Source organism: Stigmatopora argus, chromosome 21, assembly GCF_051989625.1.
Source record: "Stigmatopora argus isolate UIUO_Sarg chromosome 21, RoL_Sarg_1.0, whole genome shotgun sequence".
NCBI classification, from domain to species: Eukaryota; Metazoa; Chordata; class Actinopteri; order Syngnathiformes; family Syngnathidae; genus Stigmatopora; species Stigmatopora argus.
In genome coordinates, this window is record NC_135407.1 from 8813902 (window position 1) to 8834792 (window position 20891).

The 20891-nt window shown below is 39.1% G+C and overlaps 1 protein-coding gene across 1 annotated transcript; it reads right to left on the reverse strand.

Moving 5' to 3' along the window:
• Positions 1 to 910: 910 nt before the first annotated feature.
• On the reverse strand, positions 911 to 20821 carry skic2 (SKI2 subunit of superkiller complex). Its single transcript, XM_077590982.1, has 29 exons — positions 20710 to 20821; positions 20258 to 20376; positions 20048 to 20169; positions 18505 to 18622; positions 18271 to 18385; positions 18096 to 18170; positions 17860 to 17913; positions 17443 to 17606; positions 16121 to 16270; positions 15882 to 16027; positions 15330 to 15476; positions 14175 to 14259; positions 13975 to 14081; positions 13676 to 13822; positions 13475 to 13571; positions 13172 to 13384; positions 12272 to 12382; positions 12084 to 12195; positions 11880 to 11998; positions 11648 to 11779; positions 11318 to 11455; positions 11127 to 11231; positions 7943 to 8078; positions 7179 to 7305; positions 6886 to 7096; positions 6362 to 6472; positions 4596 to 4814; positions 3036 to 3176; positions 911 to 1231 (listed from the first exon to the last, which is right to left on the reverse strand). The coding sequence occupies exons 1-29, from the start codon at positions 20720 to 20722 to the stop codon at positions 1031 to 1033; spliced, it is 3735 nt and encodes a 1244-aa protein (XP_077447108.1). The 5' UTR covers positions 20723 to 20821; the 3' UTR covers positions 911 to 1030.
• Positions 20822 to 20891: the final 70 nt, after the last annotated feature.

Here is a 20891-nt window from a genome sequence, read left to right on the forward strand (position 1 = left end):
CTGTACTGCTGTGTTAATAACATATTATTGATCATTAGTACATTGCAAAAGCACACTCTACTGACCCAAATTTGACTGGAAATGTGGCTATGTTTTTGCCCCCAATCACCACATTTTCCTTTAGTTTCAATTGTATTATTAAAAATTCTAGGGGGCCAAAATAATTGATATATACTTTACTAATTATGTTGACAATGATGACAAGAAATTAAGAGAAGTGTTACACATCTCATCTCTTCTTATTTTCCGAACCGTTTTATCCTCATTAGGGTCGTGGGGGGTGCTGGAGCCTATCCCAGATGGCTTCAGGCCAGAGGCGGGGGACACCCTGAATTGGTGGCCAGCCAATCGCAGGGCACAGGGAGACAAACGGTACTCGGACGTTTGGTCGCCGGACGTTTGGTCGCCCGGACGTTTGGTCGCCCGGACGTTTGGTCGTCCGGACGTTTGGTCGCCCGGACGTTTGGTCGCCCGGACGTTTGGTCGCCCGGACGTTTGGTCGCCCGGACGTTTGGTCGCCCGGACGTTTGGTCGCCCGGACGTTTGGTCGCCGGACGTTTGACAACATGACAGAGAGTTTACTGTTGAAACCAGCTCTCAAAATTATATTCATGAGAGAGAGTTTAATATCTAAATATCTACTGTTGAAACCAGCTCTCAAAATTATATTCACCCGGGCGACCAAACGTCCGGCGACCAAACGTCCGGGCGACCAAACGTCCAACGACCAAACGTCCGGTCACGCTAATAACCAAAGAAGTCAGGATGGATTTTGGTATGGCTTTTACTATTGTACATACTACTTTTGGATTTCTTATTGGTTTGTGTGTATAATAACGTGATTAATGTTAATCGGAGAAACTCGTGATCAATCGCAAATAAAACTTTTAATCACTGACTCTTGTGAGGTGTGAGGATAAGCCGTACAGAAAATGAATGAATTCCCAACCCATTATTTTCTCTATTATAAGAACTCTAAGAATTTCATGATTTGTCTTTGTATTGTCTGTCCCTTCACACAAGCCATTTCTCAGTGTGTGTAAAGAGAAGCGGTGAAGACGATGTCCCTCCGGATGGCAAGGGAAGCCTTCTCCATCTTGCTCCCCAGCACCGAGTCTCCCACGATGCGGGCGGCCTGGCGCACTTCCTTCAACACCTCATCTAGACGCTGAATGCAGCGCACTACTGTGCCCTCCTGCTCGTCAGTCAGCTGGGCGATTTCGGCGAAGGGCTGTGATGACAAATGGATGGTCAGGAATGCGTGATATATAATATAAACAGTGTCTGTTTCACAAAATTGACATTCATTTGCGCTCTTGATCAATGTTCCCTCTAATTTTTTGTTTGTCTGGGCAGAAAGACAACCTCGTTGAGCACACTGAGTACCAGTGTGAGCAACATCATCATTGCTCGCTATGGGCACACACCAGTATCACACCTGCCATAAGCAGGTGCATGTCTACTACACATACATGATTTAGTAATAATAAAATGTAATGATTAATATCTATGAATGGGTGGCCCGGCGGATGAGTGGTTCGTGCGTTGGCCTCACAGCTAAAAAAAAAAAAAGCTTTTTATTTTGTGCGCTCCATATGATTTGCTGTGCGCAGAGAAGACGAAAGTAGTGCGCAATTGCGCACGCGCGCAGCTTAGAGGGAACATTGCTCTTGATGTGCCTTCGCCTGTTTTGGAGGGACACTCAATCTCAAAAACGCCACATAAACCCACAGATTTGATGCCCATGTTTTTTTGTTCATTTCATAAATAGCCACTAGAGTGGTTGGCAAAATTTCTAAATAAATATTGCTGACACTGAGTAGCCAATATTTGTCATGGTAACAAATCAGCATTTGTATGCGACAGGATCTTTCCTTATTACCTATCATTCATTCAGACTTCCTGAATGATACACATAATAAAATATTTTTGACAACCTAAAATAACTCATTCCTGTAGTAAAAAAACCAAAATCTCTTAAAACAGTTCATAAAGAATGTGTTTAGAACATAATGCCAGCTACTACATTGTTGATTTCCTTACATTTGAGGTAGTACCCGAGCTAGTACATTCCTGTAAAATATTAATACACTATACAGTAATACCTCGACATACGAGTGCCCCGACATACGAGCAATTTGAGATACGAGTAAAATTTTGAGCAAATATTTATCTTGAGATACGAGACAAATTTTGAGCAAATATTTATCTTGAGATACGAGACAAATTTTGACATACGAGCATACAGCGGACGCGAGAGGCTGCTCATAAGAACATCATGGGCACTGTCTTTCTGGTCGCAACTCCCTCGTGTAATGTCTCTACGAGCACTGGGCTGAGCGTTGCATTTTTTCATCTTTTTTATTTCCCCGTTAGTCAGTGCGAATGGCGTATATACTACTTCTCGTTGGCAAATGGTCGTGCGTTATCCTATTGTGAGGACATTTGTGTGCATCATTTTCTGAATATTTTGAAGGGAAGACAAAAGCAAACAACCCTTGATGGGTTGCATCTGAAAGTCAGGGTGGAGGCGGGGCAAATAGAGCCAACCCGGGAGAAGAAAGGTATCAAAATTTTAAACAAAATTAGAATTAAGTTTAGTGTAAGGTAAGATTAAACTTATTTCAGAGTGTGCATCGTAATCCAAGTTCATTTAAATTTGTTTATGTTATGTTACGAGCAGGTTGCCACGCAATAAATCCCCCCCCACCCTCTCTCTGTCCCTCTCTCTCACCCTTCCGCGAAATCTGTCTAATTTTAGTACTATTAAACACATTTTAGTACTATTAAACCAATAGTTATTTGTTACTTTGTTAATAGATGGCGAATTAGAACAAATAAAAATGTTTTTCCAATCCAATATCCTGTATTTGGTGTTTTTTCAGAGGTTTGGAACGAATGAATTTGCTTTTAGTTCATTTCTATGAGAAACATTCGTTTGAGTTACGAGTAAATCGACATACGAGCTCAGTCCCGGAACGCATAAAGCTCGTATCTCGAGGTACCACTGTATTCTGAATTTAAAAAAAACTCACCATTCCTCTGGCCCAGCAGTATACTACCTCTGTCAGGCCAAACTTGAACTGGCCTTTAAATTCTTCTGCTGTTTGTGGTAATCCGCAGTCCCTTTGTAATTCTCCTATACGCTGGGCTATTGACAATACGCGATCAATTCCCTGTAAAGAAATAAATAAATAATAAGAAAAGTGAGGAGTCTACTAAATGGTGTTAAAAGGCAATGGAGGTTAGTAATAATTGTTTCAAACGTAAATGTTGGTTTCCTTTTTAAGTTAGTACTATATGGGGAAACAACATTTAGTTTAGACCTGGTAGAACCAATTATTTTCATAGTGGACTAACTTTTATATTACTCTGTGCTTACCATTTTAGCTGTAATTGTGCAGTGGAATCAAAAACTGTGCAGAAAAGATCGGACTATACATATTACGAAACTATTCAATTGATTTCCAAAGCCAAAGCATGGTTGCAAATATTGGCAAATACTAAATTAGTTCGAATCAATATGAAGATAATCTTCTGCCTCATTTACAGTAGAAATCAAACAATGTTTAAATCCTTTAACTATCTTATTTTAATAAAAATGAGACAATATTTACATTTTTATTTTTTATTCAATTAAAAGACTAAATAAAACATTTTATAACAAATCAGAAGAGAAAATTTAGAGATATTTCCTTTTCGATAAAAAAACAATATAAAAAAGATCATATTTACCATAACGAGGCTAAACAAAGCTTTTTGAAGAAGTTCCCATTTCAATTTGTTTAATTAAAAATTAAAAGGGAATATTAACTGTGTTTTTATTTTTTAAATTTAATATAAAAACACATTCTTAAAACATAATAATATTAACACCCCCAATTCTATTTTAAAAGTATAAATCAAATATTTTAAAATAAATAAGTTACTAGCCAGAAGCTCAAAAAGGAGGTTGTAAAAAATATCTTAGCGAAACAACGCCTCTAAGCAAATAATCAACAATAAAAATATCACATAATTTTGGTAATGGATGAGTCCATTAATGATTGAAGTCCTATTCAAGATGCTGTATAGTTGTAATGTATTTTTTGTTCTCAATTTCCCACATCATCCACTAAGTAGTGAAAGTGCTTTTATCATGTAAAGACAAGTATAAGTCACTTATCTAATCAATAGAAACATCTAGGCATATGGCCTGGATCAATACACTGTGTAGGTGTACCTATTGTTAGGTTTGGTGAGTGTACATGACTCACCTCTTACTGGCTGAGAAAGAACAAGCCATTTACATTTAAGAATCATTTTTGCTGTTTATCTGAGCATGATAACCAGATACAGACAGTGGTCATGATTAATTTAAGACACTATAAAGCACTTTCATGTACCAAGCGAACCTCAAAACACAGCAAAAAGGGTATTTTTACAAAACAGAAGTGAAGTAAGGGAGCAGATTGTGAATCATGATGTTGCAAGCTGCGAACATCGGTAGCAATCTGCACACATAACCACATTTTCCCACAAAATACAGAGACTAAGTCATAAAAACAGGCAGAACACGTTGCAATGTTCACATGGCATTATCACTTCCATCTCACCTCCTGTAAAGTGTTGGTAATGTGTGGCTTCACTTGAGTGTTCCGTGTAAAGACCAAACAAGACAGCAGGGCGGCGCTCTCCTCGGGCGCTAGTGGGCTCAGTGCATTCTCAAACAGCAGCTCAGTGAGAAGCAGCTCATGGCTGCTGATCTGACAGGCCACACGGCCTTTGAGCTGCACGGCGCCGCTGCTGTCCACGTACTGGAGCGACTGTAACACCTGAGGCACACCAGCCAGAATATATACAACTCATGAGCGTGCAATGAAGCCACAAAATAGGACATGTGAACAATGTTCCCTCTAATTTTTTGTTTGTCTGGGCAGAAAGACAACCTCCCTGAGCACACTGAGTACCGGTGTGAGCAACATCATTATTGCTCGCTATGGGCACACACCAGTATCACACCTGCCATAAGCAGGTGTATGTCTACTACACATACATGATTTAGTAATAATAAAATGTAATGATTAATATCTATGAATGGGCGGCCCGGCGGATGAGTGGTTCGCGCGTCGGCCCCACAGCTATAAAAAAAGGGATTTTATTTTGTGCGCTCCATATGATTTGCTGTGCGCAGAGAAGACAAGAGTAGTGCGCAATTGCGCACGCGCGCAGCTTAGAGGGAACATTGCATGTGACATCAGTGGTTGTCAATCTTGGAGTATGTCACAAAACCTCACTTTAGTGAGCAACAGCGGGTTAATTCTGGGTATCCTATTTACTATTACTACTACGTATTACTTAAATGTGCACCCCATAATATATAAACTGGCTTGGTAAATAGTTTCATGGGCAATAATGGCAAAAAAAGATATATCAATATCAATATATCTATTAACTTGTTGGAAGCCACTGAAAGCGATAGACGTCCAATCCATATGAACGGCTTCCATCACTTCAACATCTCAAAAACTTGGAGCTGAACGTCTCCAAAACCGTGGTCCTCATCCTGGATTACAGACGGAAGAAGCCCGCTCTGCTCTGCTGACCTCACTTGGACTACTTATTTATTTGTCTGTTTGTTGTTGTTATTTGTGCACTATGTGGTGAAAGCTTTAATTCTCATTATACTTGTATAATGACAATAAAAGAATTCAATTCAATTCAATTCAACTGGGTGAGCTACATGACTGGATGTTTATCATCATTAATGGCACTAAAAAATAATTTTCACGATTTTAAACATTGCTAAATTAATGTGCAAAGGAGTGCAATTGGTAGTATTGTCATTTATCACGTTCTATATGGTCACTGTATAGAAATTCGTCTGCATCAGCAAGATGGCCTCATTACTCTGATTTCGTTTACAAAGTGAATTCAGATATTCAGAAAATACCAGTTTTTTTGTGAATGCTCACATTCGGCTCAGATTTAGACTGTTCCAGCATAAAAAATTAATAAGATGTGCCCCCTTTCAATGAGAAATTAATTTTGCAATTTTCTTAAACATTAAGATTCTCTTTTTATGAGCTCAAAACACTGCTGAACTGTTCGGGGAGTAGTGAATAGTCCAAATGTCAGTCTGAGGAAGATATAGTTTGTAGTAAATAAATATTTTTTGGGGCTTTGCAATTACTATGTGTTTGCAAATAGTTTTGTGACAATAATGCATCCATAGTCACTGCATGTGCAGTTAAAAAACACGTTTGGTTGGGAACTAATGTCCACTGTTTTAAAATAAAACAAGGGAATCAGCAAATTTCAAAAATTTAAAGCAAGGGGAAAAAGTAACTGTAATGAGCCAAAAAAATGATAGCAATCAAACCTTGATTCTCTGTTGATACTCAGGCAGCAGAGACAAAGACTGATCTGAGACCAGGAAAAGCAGTTTGTCCAGCTCATCTTGTACAGCCATCCTCTCCTTAACTTTAGCAAACTGAAAAACATATAAGACAACTTTGTTGAGTGCAAAACACCAGCACTAAAACCCTTGACCAGGTTGGTTGATGACCATTCACAGTAGTATGGAGGTACACAAATGTATATACAGTAATCCCTCGAACATCGCGGTTAATGTACACCAGACATGGCCGTGATAATCGAAAAATTGTGAAGTAGGGTCACCCCTATTATAATTTTTTTTTCTTCAGTGCTGAGTCCTAGTAGCAAGAGTGGCTTCTGCCTACAAGGATTTTAGGAAAATAAAAAATTAATAGCGAAAAAAATCGCAAAGTAGCGAATTCGCGATAAGTGAAGATGCGATAATCGAGGGATTACTGTAACAGTATATAGAAGTGTTCTTCCTATGTGCATTCAAACCCGCCACCCCAGCTACACATAACCCTACACCTGCTCTGCGAAGGTCGGCGAGTGGATGCAGTTAAATTCGCTCAGGCTGCCCTGCAACACCCGTAGACGCATGGAGTCCTCAACCACATCGACACTCTTCAGCTGGAGGTCATTGACCGGATCAAGAGTGCCAATGCCCCCTGGGTTGGCCTCAGCCAAACGTAGGAGTTCTTGGGTTGCTGTAGATATGGCCTGGCCAGGTGGTTCAGTCCTGCACGGTGTAAAAACATAGATTACCTCCACTAAATTGAGGCAACTCCTCAAATTCCTGAAAAGGCAATTGACTGTCAAACCTGAATCGGGGTTGTTGTCTCTTTTGGTAGTTGTCTATAATCCTGTCCGGAATCACTTTGAGGGTCTTTACTGTGATGCCTGTGATATCCTGTAGCTTCAGCTTTTGGACTGTGTGACTGCATGGGCCTAGAAAGAACATAGATTATTAGACAAAGACAACTAGTGGTATGATTTTGAAAAAGCAAAAAGTTCAGATATAACCAACTGCTTTATTTATATATATATATATGCATATACAGAGACGCTCCCCTACTTACGAACATACAACTTACGAACAACGGTACTTACGAACATGTCTGCAAATTGCGTTTATGTCGAAAAATGTTCGTCAGTTCGATTTTGTATTGCATGCCTTTTTCCGAGTAGTACTTCTTTCCGCCGCTAATACCGACGCCTGGCGCTGTGAGAGCTCAGCTATACTTATATAGGCCTTAAATATAAATTATAATACAAAATATAGCACTGAGCAACTTACGAACAAATTCAACTTATGAACAATCGCTCGGAACCTAACTCGTTCGTAAGTAGGGGAGCGTCTGTATATATATAATTAAAAAAATATATATATATATATATAGTATTTTTTTTTAAAAATAATTACTACACGGTTTTGACTCATCAATTCACTCATTTTGGTATTGGGTAAAAATTGCCCTATTAGTAGAAGAACACCAGAACACTGGTCAAGTGAATTTGCCCATCTGATAAAATGTTACAAATACATTTACAAATGAAAGAATATCTACTCGTAAAACAGGCCAACCTTCAGGAATGAAGAGGGCGGTGTTGTAGAGGTGAGAAAAAGCTTGGCTGTGTTCACTGTTTCCCTCTCCTTCCTCGTTGCCTTTGTCGCATATAATTAGAGCTGTGAAGGTGCGATTCACAGCATCATTGGACACCTGGAGAAAACCAAGCAAAGGTTGTGGATGGACCACTGCAGAAGTGGGCAAAGTTTATTCTTATTCTTTTCAGAGAACTTTGCCCACCGGTCCAGACTCGATTCCATTTAAGAGAACAGCTAACGTGGACGTTAGGTGACATTTAAACACTGAGGTGCCTATAGGTGTGAATTACTACTTGAGGTCATATGTGTCTGCTTGCCACATACAAGCTGTGACATTTAACAATTGAGTGTTCGAAATACTGGACGACTGATAATTATGTGAATGCTTAGAGAGTCATAACTTTACAATGGGGATGTCAAACCCGCCGCCTATGGCCCAATTATGCTCCATGCAATAGTACTTTGCGGACCCTCACTACACATCTAAATTCGGTACAGTGGTACCTCGACATACGAGTGCCCAGATATACGAGCAATTTGAGATACGAGTAAAATTTTGAGCAGATTTTTATCTTGAGATACGAGACCAATTTTGATATACGAGCAGACAGCGGACGCGAGATGCTGCTCATAAGAACATCATGGGCACTGTCTCTCTCCCCGCAACTCCCTCTTGTAATGTCTCTTTGGTCGCAACTCCCTCGTGTAATGTCTCTGCGAGCACTGGGCGGAGCTTTGCATTTTTTCAGTGTTTTTTTCCGTTAGTCAGTGCGAATGGCGTATATACTACTTCTCATTGGCAAGTGGACGTGCGTTATCCTATTGTGAGGACATTTGTGTGCATCGTTTTGGGAATATTTTGAAGGGAATACAAAAGCAATCAACCCTCAATAGGTTGCATCTGAAAGTGAGGGTAGAGGCGGGGCAAAAAGAGCCAACCCGGAAAGGTATCAAAATTTAAAACAAAATTAGAATTAAGTTTAGTGTAAGGTTAGATGAAACTTATTTTCGAGTGTGTCTGCATCGTAATCCAAGTTTTCAGTGACATTAGCCAAGTAGCAACTATAGAAATGTTTAAATCATGTTATACTGCAGAGAATATTAAAGTTATACCATATTATATGTGATAATGTAATGATCAAGAGTTAACACTCTTACTCCTTTTGAACTTGATGTTTTGTTGTGGCCTGTGAGACTGTTATATACTTTTGTCTATTCAACTTCTATATATATTGCATTGGAATGCAAAATATTGTGATGTAATGTCCCTGTCCATTTTTAATAACAATGAGCAAAGAATTAAATCAATCAAAGTAAATGAGGGACAGACCAATAATTGAAATCTAAATAATTCCCAAGTGACAACAGGGGGAAGTAAAATATTTACTCTTACCCACTTTAGTCTTTCTAACAGTGCCAATTTCAGGAGAATTGGAGACGGAATATTTATTTAGTTGTAGGGGCATCCCGAGCCCAATGTGTGTAAGTTATTTTGCGGGATATGATGTGGACCACACACACACACACATCGAGACTCAATCTCCTTCGACACCTGGTTAAAGTGAGTGTGAGATCCCCATTACATCAATATGAACATTAATAGTGCTTTAAATATTAATAGAATTTAAAATAAGTTAGTATTTTCATTGTGTAAATGCTGGCTTGCATACACAGTAAAACGTTTTTCCATCAATTCTTACGCACACTGCAGCAATACTAGACTTTCACACAAAATAGCATTTTTTTTTAACTTTAAACAAAATCAAACAGCTTTTTTTAGTTATCAGTTCCAAATAGTTGCTGTAGTACCATTTATGTTTACCTTTTGTTCAAATGTACCATCATTTCAATGTTATTAGTCCTTTATTGCTCGTTTAAAATGCATTTATTACTACCCTGTACCCTATCAGTTTGCTATTATTGACCTTCTTTGTGAGTAGGTGGTTCATTTCCAACGACAAAAGGATTGGTTGTCAAGGGAAACTAGTGTGAATGTGAATTACACGAATCAGTTGGAGGCACTCTACCTAGCAAAACCAAAGAGGTAATTGGTGCTTTTAAATATTTTTCTTGAGCATGGTTTCCAATATTCAGCCATGGTTCATTTATGTATCATTCGATTACTGACAGCAAAATATATTGCTGTATACAGTGGTACCTCGACATACGAGTGCCCCGAAGTACGAGCAATTTGAGATACGAGTAAAATTTTGAGCAAATATTTATCTTGAGATACGAGACAAATTTTGATATATGAGCAGACAGCGGACGCGAGAGGCTGCTCATAAGAACATCATGGGCACTGTCTCTTTCCTCGCAACTCCCTCGTGTAATGTCTCTCTGGTCGCAACTCCCTCGTGTAATGGTTCTGTGAGCACTGGGCGGAGCGTTGCATTTTTTCAGTGTTTTTTTCCCCCGTTAGTCAGTGCGAATGGCGTATATACTACTTCTCGTTGGCAAGTGGACGTGCGTTATCCTATTGTGAGGACATTTGTGTGCATCATTTTGGGAATATTTTGAAGGGAATACAAAAGCAATCAACCCTCAATAGGTTGCATCTGAAAGTCAGGGTGGAGGCAGGGCAAATAGAGCCGGGAGAAGAAAGGTATAAAAATTTAAAACAAAATTAGAATTAAGTTTAGTGTAAGGTTAGATTAAACTTATTTTTAAGTGTGTCTGCATTGTAATCCAACTTCATTTAAATTTGTTTGTTACGTTACGAGCGTGTTGCCGTGCAAAAAGTCCCCCCTCCCTCCCTCTCTGTCCGTCTCTCTCCCATCCGCGAAATCCGTCTAATTTTAATAATATTAAACACATTTTAGTAGTATTAAACCACTAGTTATTTGTTACTTTGTTAATAGCTGGCGAATTAGAACAAATAAAAAAGTTTTTCCAATCCAATATCCTGTTTTTGGTGTTTTTTCAGAGGGTTGGAGCGAATTAATTTGTTTTTAGTTCATTTCTATGGGAAAGGTTCGTTTGAGTTACGAGAAAATCGACATACGAGCTCAGTCCAGAACGCATTAAGCTCGTATCTCGAGGTACCACTGTATAATGTACACTGTAGATTTCCTTTAATTTGTCCAAATTAGCTATTTTTGTTTCCATACAGGATGAACATTGTATCTGCATCAGTTTAATTAGGAAACCTTTAAAAAGCTACCTGCAGGATAACTCCCAGTGCATTGAGATGCTGCTTGTTGTTCACCACCACAACTCGGCCTACAGACAGCGCTTTCAGTCCATTGATCGACTTCAGAATGGCATGCTGCAGCCAAAGACAGATGGTAAGAGTGATAGGTAAATTCCAAGTTTGAAGTGATGTTGTATGGGTTCGCAGTGTGGTTGTAGTACCTGTAGGTTGTCTCTTGTGGTGTGTAGTTCAGTCACTGTATGGTAGTATGGCAACAAATCAGACAGCTGGCCCTCATTGGCCACAATAGGAAGAGAGGATAGTGTTTCTTTAAGATGGGTGATCCTCTTTTCATGTGCCTAGAGGAGGACATTTGATAATACAATTTTCCACTATAAATATTACAGATCTTCCCAATTGTAATTAGCTGTTGACACATCCATTCATCTGATATGAAGGTGCAAAAAGGTCCTTTTCTATTGCTACTTTTTTTCTGATGTCATTTCAGTTTTTCTTTTTGAACTTTTTATTATGTTCTGCTGATTTACTACCTGAGTGTCTCTGTGACTTTCAGAGAAACTCCTCCTCATCATATCTGTCACATGTAGAGCCTCAACTCGTAAAAGATTTAGTATCATGGTGTAGGTCAGTCTGAATTGCGAGTGAAGGGTGGTGGGCTTGCCCTGAAAGACAGAGATGGGACATTAGGACAAAAAAAAGAATTTCTGTTTAGATTTGGTCTATTGTAACTTTTGGCTCCAAATTTGAATACATTTTCATTACCAGCATCATCACATGCAGGTCAGACATCTCATGAACACCCGCCTTGCAGAGGATAATGACGGTGCCTGTAGCGTCAAGACCTCTCCTGCCTGCTCTGCCCGCCATCTGAATATATTCACCTAAAAACATTAAAATATCAAAACAATTATTCATTTGTGAACATTAAGCCATGAGAAATAATGTACATTGGGCTGTGTTGCATACCGGGGAGCAGATTTCTGAAGCCGGTTCCATCATGTTTCCGGGTGCTGTCAAACACCACAGTCCTGGCAGGCATGTTTACACCCATTGCAAATGTCTCAGTTGCAAAGAGCACCTGAAACAATATTAATGATTTAAATACGGTTGTTTCATTATTTATAGTTATTGATAAATACAGGAATCAAAATCACCTTTACAAGACCTCTTGAGAAAAGCATCTCAATGACTTCCTTCAATATGGGTAGAATTCCACTATGATGGACCGCCACTCCTCTCTTCAGTAGGTCCCTCATGAGCACAATCTTACCAAAACATAATAGTTTTGTTATGACCGTATTTTATGGCCTATGAGCCGCACCATCAAGGTATGAGGCATAACTTCATGCGCTGCTGCACAAATTAAAATTTAAGATAAAGCACAAGTCTTTTTACGACACTTTAAGACGTTTAAGGGCCCCGCAGGAATCCCGGTTGATTTTTGAATGGATTCCTGTCCACACGATGTTCCCTGCAACTAATTGGTGACCTGTTTAGGGCGTAGCCGGTACACGGTCGATTGGTCGCCAATCTTTTGGTCGCCGGTCTTTTGGTCGCCCGGAAGGTAAGTAATAATTACCATTTAAATCGTTGCACAAATTCCCTAAATACAAACTGCGAATTACTATTTAGTCATACTTAATGCACTAGTAATTATTAGGCTAAAGAAAAGCCCCAAATTTCCCAGGCTTTTATTGTTTTTTGTTGGAGAACTTGTTAAGACCCTGACTGACGTAGCTTCTTAAAAGGGACAACGCATGTACATACTAACTCTTATACACTCACACGTCGGCTCAGTGAAACTGCTCATGGTCATTGTTGGCTTTTATTGATGCGTACACCGTGTTGTTTTACCTTGTTTTGTCGCCTGTCTTTTGGTCGCCGGTCTTTTGGTCGCCCGTTGTCGCGGTCGGGGCGACCAAAAGAGCGGCGACCAATCGACCGCACACGGGCGTAGCCTGCCACTTGCCCAAAATCAACTTCAGCTCAGTCATGATTATATAATGTGCTACAAAAAAATGGATGGAAAATTTCTGTTACAACATAAAACCTACCTGAGGCAGTTGTCTGTCTCCCCCTCTTAAGCGACTCAAACTCTTTTGGAAAAACGAGTGTATCTCAGCCTTCTCGATGGAAGTAGTCATGTCCATAGAGTCCAGGGAACGGGCATTTTCATCACAACGCGAGCGCGAGAAAGTAAACGCAACCACTGGAGTCTGCTGCCGGTTGGACAGGAAGTGCAAGAGCGTGAGCCACACAGCTCGGTCCTAAAACGGAGACAGGGATATAAACATAACGCAAATGAGAATGATTATAAAGCTATTTTTTCTAAATATTACATGGACAAAAATCATTACTTGACTAGATGTTGTGTTCTGGGATATTTTTTTCGTGCCAAAAGATTGGGCATATTTACTGGTACGCTCCTTTTTGGCATCCACAGCTGCATAATAGCTGAAAAGAAACATTACATTTTAAATGAAGAGATTTTCTCTGCTATAAAAGTCCAACTTATGCAATTTTATGGGGTCTACTCAGAAGAAAACAAAAAACTGTACCCTTTGGTTAGAAAGTTTCCTGCAGCATCCAACAGCAAGAACATTTCTTTCTGGGTTTTTGTGTTGTTTCCAGTATACAAGTAATGCTCTAAAGGCACAGGCCTCTTCAATGTGCTGATAACATAAATGTGCCTCTTCTTAATGCGTCTGAAAAGTGGGAGAGAAGCAACGTCACCAAGAGTGAGCTTCAGGCAGTTTGGGCATTTTAGCAAAAGTATACAAAAGTCAATTGTGCAGCCAAACAATGAGGGGTTTGCTCATACTAAGTGGTTTGGCTGCTGTAAATGAGAAGCACCTACCCAATCCACTCACTGAACTCCAGAGCGTTGGGCACTGTGGCACTGAGAAGAATGATGCTCACGTGATCTGGCAACATGATGAGAACCTCCTCCCACACTACACCTCTCTGAGAAAGTCAACAAAAAGAAGACTAAAGTGAGTGCAATTGAATCATACACACATTGCTAATTTGGTGGACTGCTTGTGTACATTTACTGACCTCTGCATCATTAATATAATGGACCTCATCAAATATGACCCACTCCAAGTCTCTGATGACCTCTGAACCATTGTAAAGCATTGACCTGAAAGTAAAAAGATTTCCTTAGGACAAGGGTGTCAGACTCGGGTTGGTTCGCGGGCCGCATTAACGTCAACTCGGTCTCATGTGGGCCGGACCATTTTAGATATAATATTTAGATTTTTTTTATATAAATGGATTAAAAGAACTGGATTAAAAGCCCTGAATATTCAGTTTTTTAATCGATCTAAAACAATGTTTATTTTAGCTTTTTTTAAATATATTTTTAGATTTTACAAAATGATTTTTGAACTAAAAACACAGAAAAAAATGATTAAAATTTTTTTGATTTCAAAGGGGGAAAATCAGGAAATTTAATATACATCTATACTCTTCATTTTAATTTGATCCTAAAACAGAAAGTCGGCACTCATGATTTACTTTCCCGGGCCACACAAAATGATGCGGCGGGCCAGATTTGGCCCCCGGGCCGCCACTTTGACACCTGTGCCTTAGGAGAAAAGTCAATCCAGTGTTAAAAATGCATGAGGATAAGAAAGTCACACGTGTATAGCAAAGACATTAAGAGTAAAAGGGCTATACATCAAATACATCGAGGAATTGAAAAGAATCTCATTGCCTAACGCAAACCGTTTCAAAACAAGCCCGCCCCCCGGTTTAGCAAACTACATAACGATCCCTGATTGTCTCCATTAATCCCGTCGAAAACCGAAAACGCAGTTTCGCCACTCTGGAGTGCTACACGAAACTCCCGAATTGCCGTTAAGCTTCGAGGAAACGTGAGTTATTCCGTCTAGGGGCCCCACGTCTTGCTACAAAAAAAACAAAAAGAAAAAAATCCCACAACCTCTAAACTACTCAAGAAGATCTCTAATTGGTTTACCTTCAAAAACAAAATACAACAATTACAACATTGACAACCGCAATAACAACACTGAGCGTTAACTTCTAAACGACCATTTTTAAGATCACAAAACATCCTTATATTAAAATTTTACAAATGTGCTTTGTTGATTCGTATGTATAAATGCATAAAGGTAAATAGAGATCGAGAGTGCCCTCTGTTGCTTGCCTAGTGCCTCAACACTTCTAACACTAAATATGCAAGAATACCTGAGGATCTCAGTGGTCATGATGAGACACGAGGACTCAGGACTGAGCTGGACATCGCCTGTGAGGAGACCTACGTCCCCAAATGTGGTCTTGAAGTCTCTAAACTTCTGATTGGACAGGGCCTTGATTGGCGAAGTGTAGATGGTCCTATGTAAAACACAATTTACAAATGACATTTTAAATGGTGCTCTATAGTATTTTTAGAAGTAGTGTCATTCCAATACATTTTTCCTGGCACAAAATTGGCACGGATGGCCAATGAAGGCAATAGGACCGAAGAAACTGGCTTGAAAAATATTTCAACACAAAATGTTGTGCAAACCTGGTAAAAATGGCATAAGCAGTTTTGAAAATAATGTAAAATAAAAATAAAAGACTTCAGTGCCACTTTACTATTCCTTTAAAGTTTGGGCCCCCAATGATAGTGAAAACATGATGTCAACTAAAATATTCTATTGCCATCTTGTTCCCCTCCCTCTGAGACAAAGCTAAATGTTTAAATGAGAAAAAACAGGGGTCTTATTGTGAATTTTCTGGTCCCAAAATACACACCTTGTCATGTGTTTCTGAGAGAGCGCAACGGCGTATTCCGCAACTACCGTTTTGCCAGCTGATGTGTGCGCCGCCACAAACACAGAGTCGTGGGCCTCCAGCCGTAATATGGCTTGTTTCTGGAACACATCCAGTTCAAACGGCCACTAGAGGAGCAGAGGTAGGAGAAAACCCCAAATCCGTAAAACACAACAAATGAACAGAATGCATATTTTTACAAAAACTCTGTCCAGAAGAACCTTAAAAGCTGGATGAGGAATACGTTTGTAGAAATCCTCACAGGGTGAACTTATGTCAACAGGGATGGCCCATTTCTTTGTTTCATCTGGCTTCTGCTCTGAGTTGCTATCTTTTCCCTTGTTGAAACGAGAGGAGGATGACAAAGCATCCTAATGGCAGAAAGAAGGGTTAAGCACATGCAGAAAAAAGGACATACTACAGCACATTTTGTTTGGAGAATAGTAAATAAAGTCAATTATATCTTTTTTCATCCAATACTGGTTGCCACAAATATTTTGATAAATGTACAACAATGACATATGTCCTCAGCAAGTACTAATGATTTTAGGCAGTGGTGTGCCGTCAGGGCCTTCAAGGCCTTCTCTGCTGGCTTAAGAAATATCTGAATCATACATTATATTTTGTCCATCAATAATTATTAAATAATTCCAAATTGTCTGTTAGCTTCCTTTCATTGCTTTTCCCCCTGGTTGCACTGCTTCCAGATGTGTGTTTTCATATTGAAGCATTTAACCAATCACATTTCAACCATTATTTGTTGCCAGGTCATAAATCTGCCTCAAGGCCTTCACAATCAGTTCTGCAGGCTCTGCTGCATTAAACAAGCGTCGCTAAGACTGTTGCTTTAACCAATCAGATTTCGAGTTGGCAACACCACAATGCCTTCTCGCAGGCGTAGGGATACGCCATTGCCTTCTCGCAGGCGTAGGGATACGTCATTGCCTTCTCGCAGGTGTAGGGATACGTCATCGCTTTCACCAACTATGATTGGCTAGTGATAGAGTGGACTAGCCAGAGCTACCAAACTGTATCTGGAGCGAGCTGCACAAGCAAATATATTGTTGTGTTGATTTAAAGCCATTTTCAAGACGGACTTTTCAGGGAAAAAAAGCTGGATATCATTAAGAAAGGTCGGACAACTCCAAAGCAAGCAAGCCTGTCACAACCGAACATTTTCAGCACTAAATCAATATAATAAATAAAATAAAAACGTATACCAGAAATACGACAGGACAGGCTCGACTTTCAGCATTAGCTTCGATGACGATAGAAAAGAAGGAAGAAAGAAAGGAGGATGGATATTGTGTACAGTTAAAAAGAATTTTTGGTGAGTAAAATATGGCTATATTACTAAATAATATTTCAATTGTATGAGGTTATTATTGATTATTTTTATGTGTCGCAGCTGTAGCTGCAGTAGAGGTTTTATAGCCATAAAATAGTTTTTGCTGAAGGCGTCACTAGGAAATGCACGGACCGCCACTGGTTGTAGGTATTGTTAAAATGTAGAATTTGCTGAAATAAGACACAAATTCTGTACCTTGATGCCCAGGTCCTCAAGGCTGTTTGTTCTTGGAAGTTTGGGAGGCTCTTTATGTGCTTGGCCTTCTTCCTTGCCTTCTGCCTCGATTTGCAAGTCGCAGACATCATCAGAAGAGGACAGCAGCGACATGAGGTTGACCTCAGGTTTTGTTACTTTAGCTTCAAGATGCAAATTTAAGATAGGGAAAAGAAACTGGTGAAAATTAGTTGTTTCCAAATTGCATCCGGTCCAGAATTTATATATTAGTTTATAGTTACTAATCTGTATAGTTTTGCAGAAATTCACAAAGTAATGGCTCACAACTAACCTTTAAAATTATGGCATTTTCTGTCATATGGGATTTGTGTGATTCACCACAAATTGATCAAATATGTGCATTAACTGACATAAATTAGACAACACCACTTGACGAACCTTTGTCAGCAAAGTCCATCCCCTCTTTAAAACCAGGTGGAATTTGGAGCAAATCTGCCAGTGAAAAAATTTGAAACATGAACATCAGTGATTTCGCACTTCGCTACATTTTGATTTATGCTAATTTAACCTTCCAAGAAATAATGGAAACAGTTTGTTTTATGTTTTTTTGCTCAATATTTTCCAAAGCTCCACTGTATTTTGAAACGAATGAAAAACAAAACCACAAAGCTCACCATTTTCAAAGTCGATATCCTGTTCTAACTTTGATTTATTCTTTATTTGGTCAAGAGTAAGTTCCTCCATACCCCCTAAAGAAAAGAATAGTAAAAGAAAGATCGCTTAATATACTTCCAGATATTTAGGCTTTCCGTCTAATTTATAAAAATTAATAAAATGCATTTATTTTACCTGGCAGAAAAGGGTAGTTTGTGTTGCTTCCTCTAAGGCTCTCTGAAGGAGGTCCAGGTTTGCGTTGAAATGACATAGAGTTCTTTGCCGAAAGGCCAGTGTTCTCCAATGAAACCTTTAGATAAAGAATATTAAAAATAAACTCACACATATTGGGAAATATCATATTCTGCATAGGTTACATTCACAACATCTTCTTCTTAACTAACCCAAGAGGCAAGGAAGTGAGAATACCTCTGTGAAATCCAAAAGCACCCCTGTGGTTGGATCTCTGATAACTGAGAGACCAGAATGGAGTGGAGATGTAGTGCAGTTGAGCAGGGAGTCGACGTTCACCTTTCTCTGAGATACCCTGAAATAAAATGAATGCAGCTAAGCTTTAAATATACAATCATTTATTTAGGTCTGAACAGTCGCATAATATAATCACAAATGATGTATTTTATGCTTACGGTGTTTCCTACTTTCCTAATTTTGAGAATGATTACTCCCAGTTCACATTTCATTATTATTGATTCAGTTATCCATCATCTGTACCGTGTATGCACACCAGAGTGATAGAGGTGTTAGAGCCTATCCTGGTGCCAGCCAATCACAGTAATTGATATCTTATTGTGGTAGATTTAATACAATCATAGTATTCATTCATCATCCGTACTACGCATCCTCATGAGGGTTGCTGGAGCCAATCCAAGATGACTTTGAAACAGAGAGACAGACAACCATTCACACTCACAATCACAGGAATCGATCCAAAGTCAGACGAGTGAACCACCACACCGTGGCTTAATTTTAATACAGCATTTGTATTTATATTAATACAGTCGTACCTCTACTTACAAACTTAATTGGTTCCAGAACTTTTTTCGTAACTTGAAAATTCCTTAAGGAGAGGTGTAGTTTATATGTAAATTATCTAATTGGTTCCACGGTGCTCATACAACTACCAAGTAAACACTTTAAAATTGGTCAGTGTCCCAATTTTATATGATAGAGAGAAAACGATAAGAAATTTATTTATTAAAGTCTTAAAATGAATAACAAGCATACAAAATCTATTCGTGTTGAAGCATGATATGCGCACGGCGTCAGAAAGCCGTCCACTTTGTAGTACATTTTAGACATTTACACGTGCCCTGTGTGTGTCTGTGTGTGAAATTATGTGCCGCGTGGCATTTGTATAGTTTTTATCCCTTAATAAGAGGAATTGCAATCATTAATAAGGGGAGCATTCAGCCGAGGTGGACAGGGCATGATATGGACACACGCATTCCACTTTGACCTGGTCGTGTCAGAAAGCCGTACACTTTGTAGTAAATTTTAAACTTTTACTTGTGCCCCATGTGAGCAAATATGTGTGTAAATATGTGCCGCGCAGGTATGTAAGAGAGAATCTTGAAACATGGATAGTGTTTGTTGAGAGACAGCCAATGAGAGCCCAGTAGATAATTTTTTTGAGAATCAATGCATCTGCAACAATATTTTCAAAATAAAATAACGGATAAGGAAATGCATTTACTTTTTGGGAGATTTTGTGACTTGGATCTTTTTCGTATCTTGAGGCACTCATTTGCATATAAAAAGCTTTCGTAAACTGGAAATTTTGTATCTAGAGGCATCCGTAAGTAGAGGTATGACTGTATACAGATACATTTTAACGTTTATTTCTTACGTAGTTACTAAAAAAGTCATTAGAGTAGAGAACAACTAAAGAACAATCTGTGTATACTTCTTAAGGGCATACAGGTGAACCGGGATTCTTTCTGGGAATACACACTTTAGAAACCTTTGGAAGGCAAAGTCCGTGTCATATAATGGGAGCCAGCCAGGGTCCTGCAAGAACTTTTTCTTTACTTCGGCCTCCAGGCTCAGGCTGGTGGGGGGAAGCCCATTTGGGAGCTGATGAGGAAAATAACCATTATGATGATGCACTACCCAAAGGAACTTATCATATAATATAGCAGGGATCCTGCAGACCCATACTGACCGTACTCTGCGGAGGGAAAGGTAAGTCCGGGGTAGGATATGTGATGAGTTCAAACCTGCCAGAGCATCCCATCTCCAGTAGGGACAGAGGAAGGTCCATAGGGCCAGTAGGGGGCACATCTAAAAGCAGGGAGTAAACAAGGCGAGCTAGTAAGAATACAAGCGACAGTAAAAACGGAGATGCTACGAGAAAGCAACATTTTAGATCTAAAAAAATAATCAAATTAAAATTTGCTGACATTAATTTCGTACTGGGATCTTAGGTTAAATCTGGAATCGATTATACTACTTAACATAAAGATAGAGAACAATAATAGTTGCTAGTCCATAAATAAATACCTCACTTTCAAGAAACATCAGCGTAGTAGGGTATAATAAAACACGATTATATCCTAAGTTCTGGTTACTTAGAAGAGCTAGATGAACTTTGTGGGCAAAATATGTTATACTTACTTATTCTGTCCATTTTCTGTTTATACACAGTGCTGGGTTGTCGCACGGGAAATAGCTTCCTTGACAATCGGAAGTTGTTTCAAAACTAAGGCATAAATGAAGTCTTAAAAGTACGATTTTAGCTTCAGATTTTAAACATTTAGACGTTTGTTTATTTTATTTTATTTTTTAAAGATTTCTTT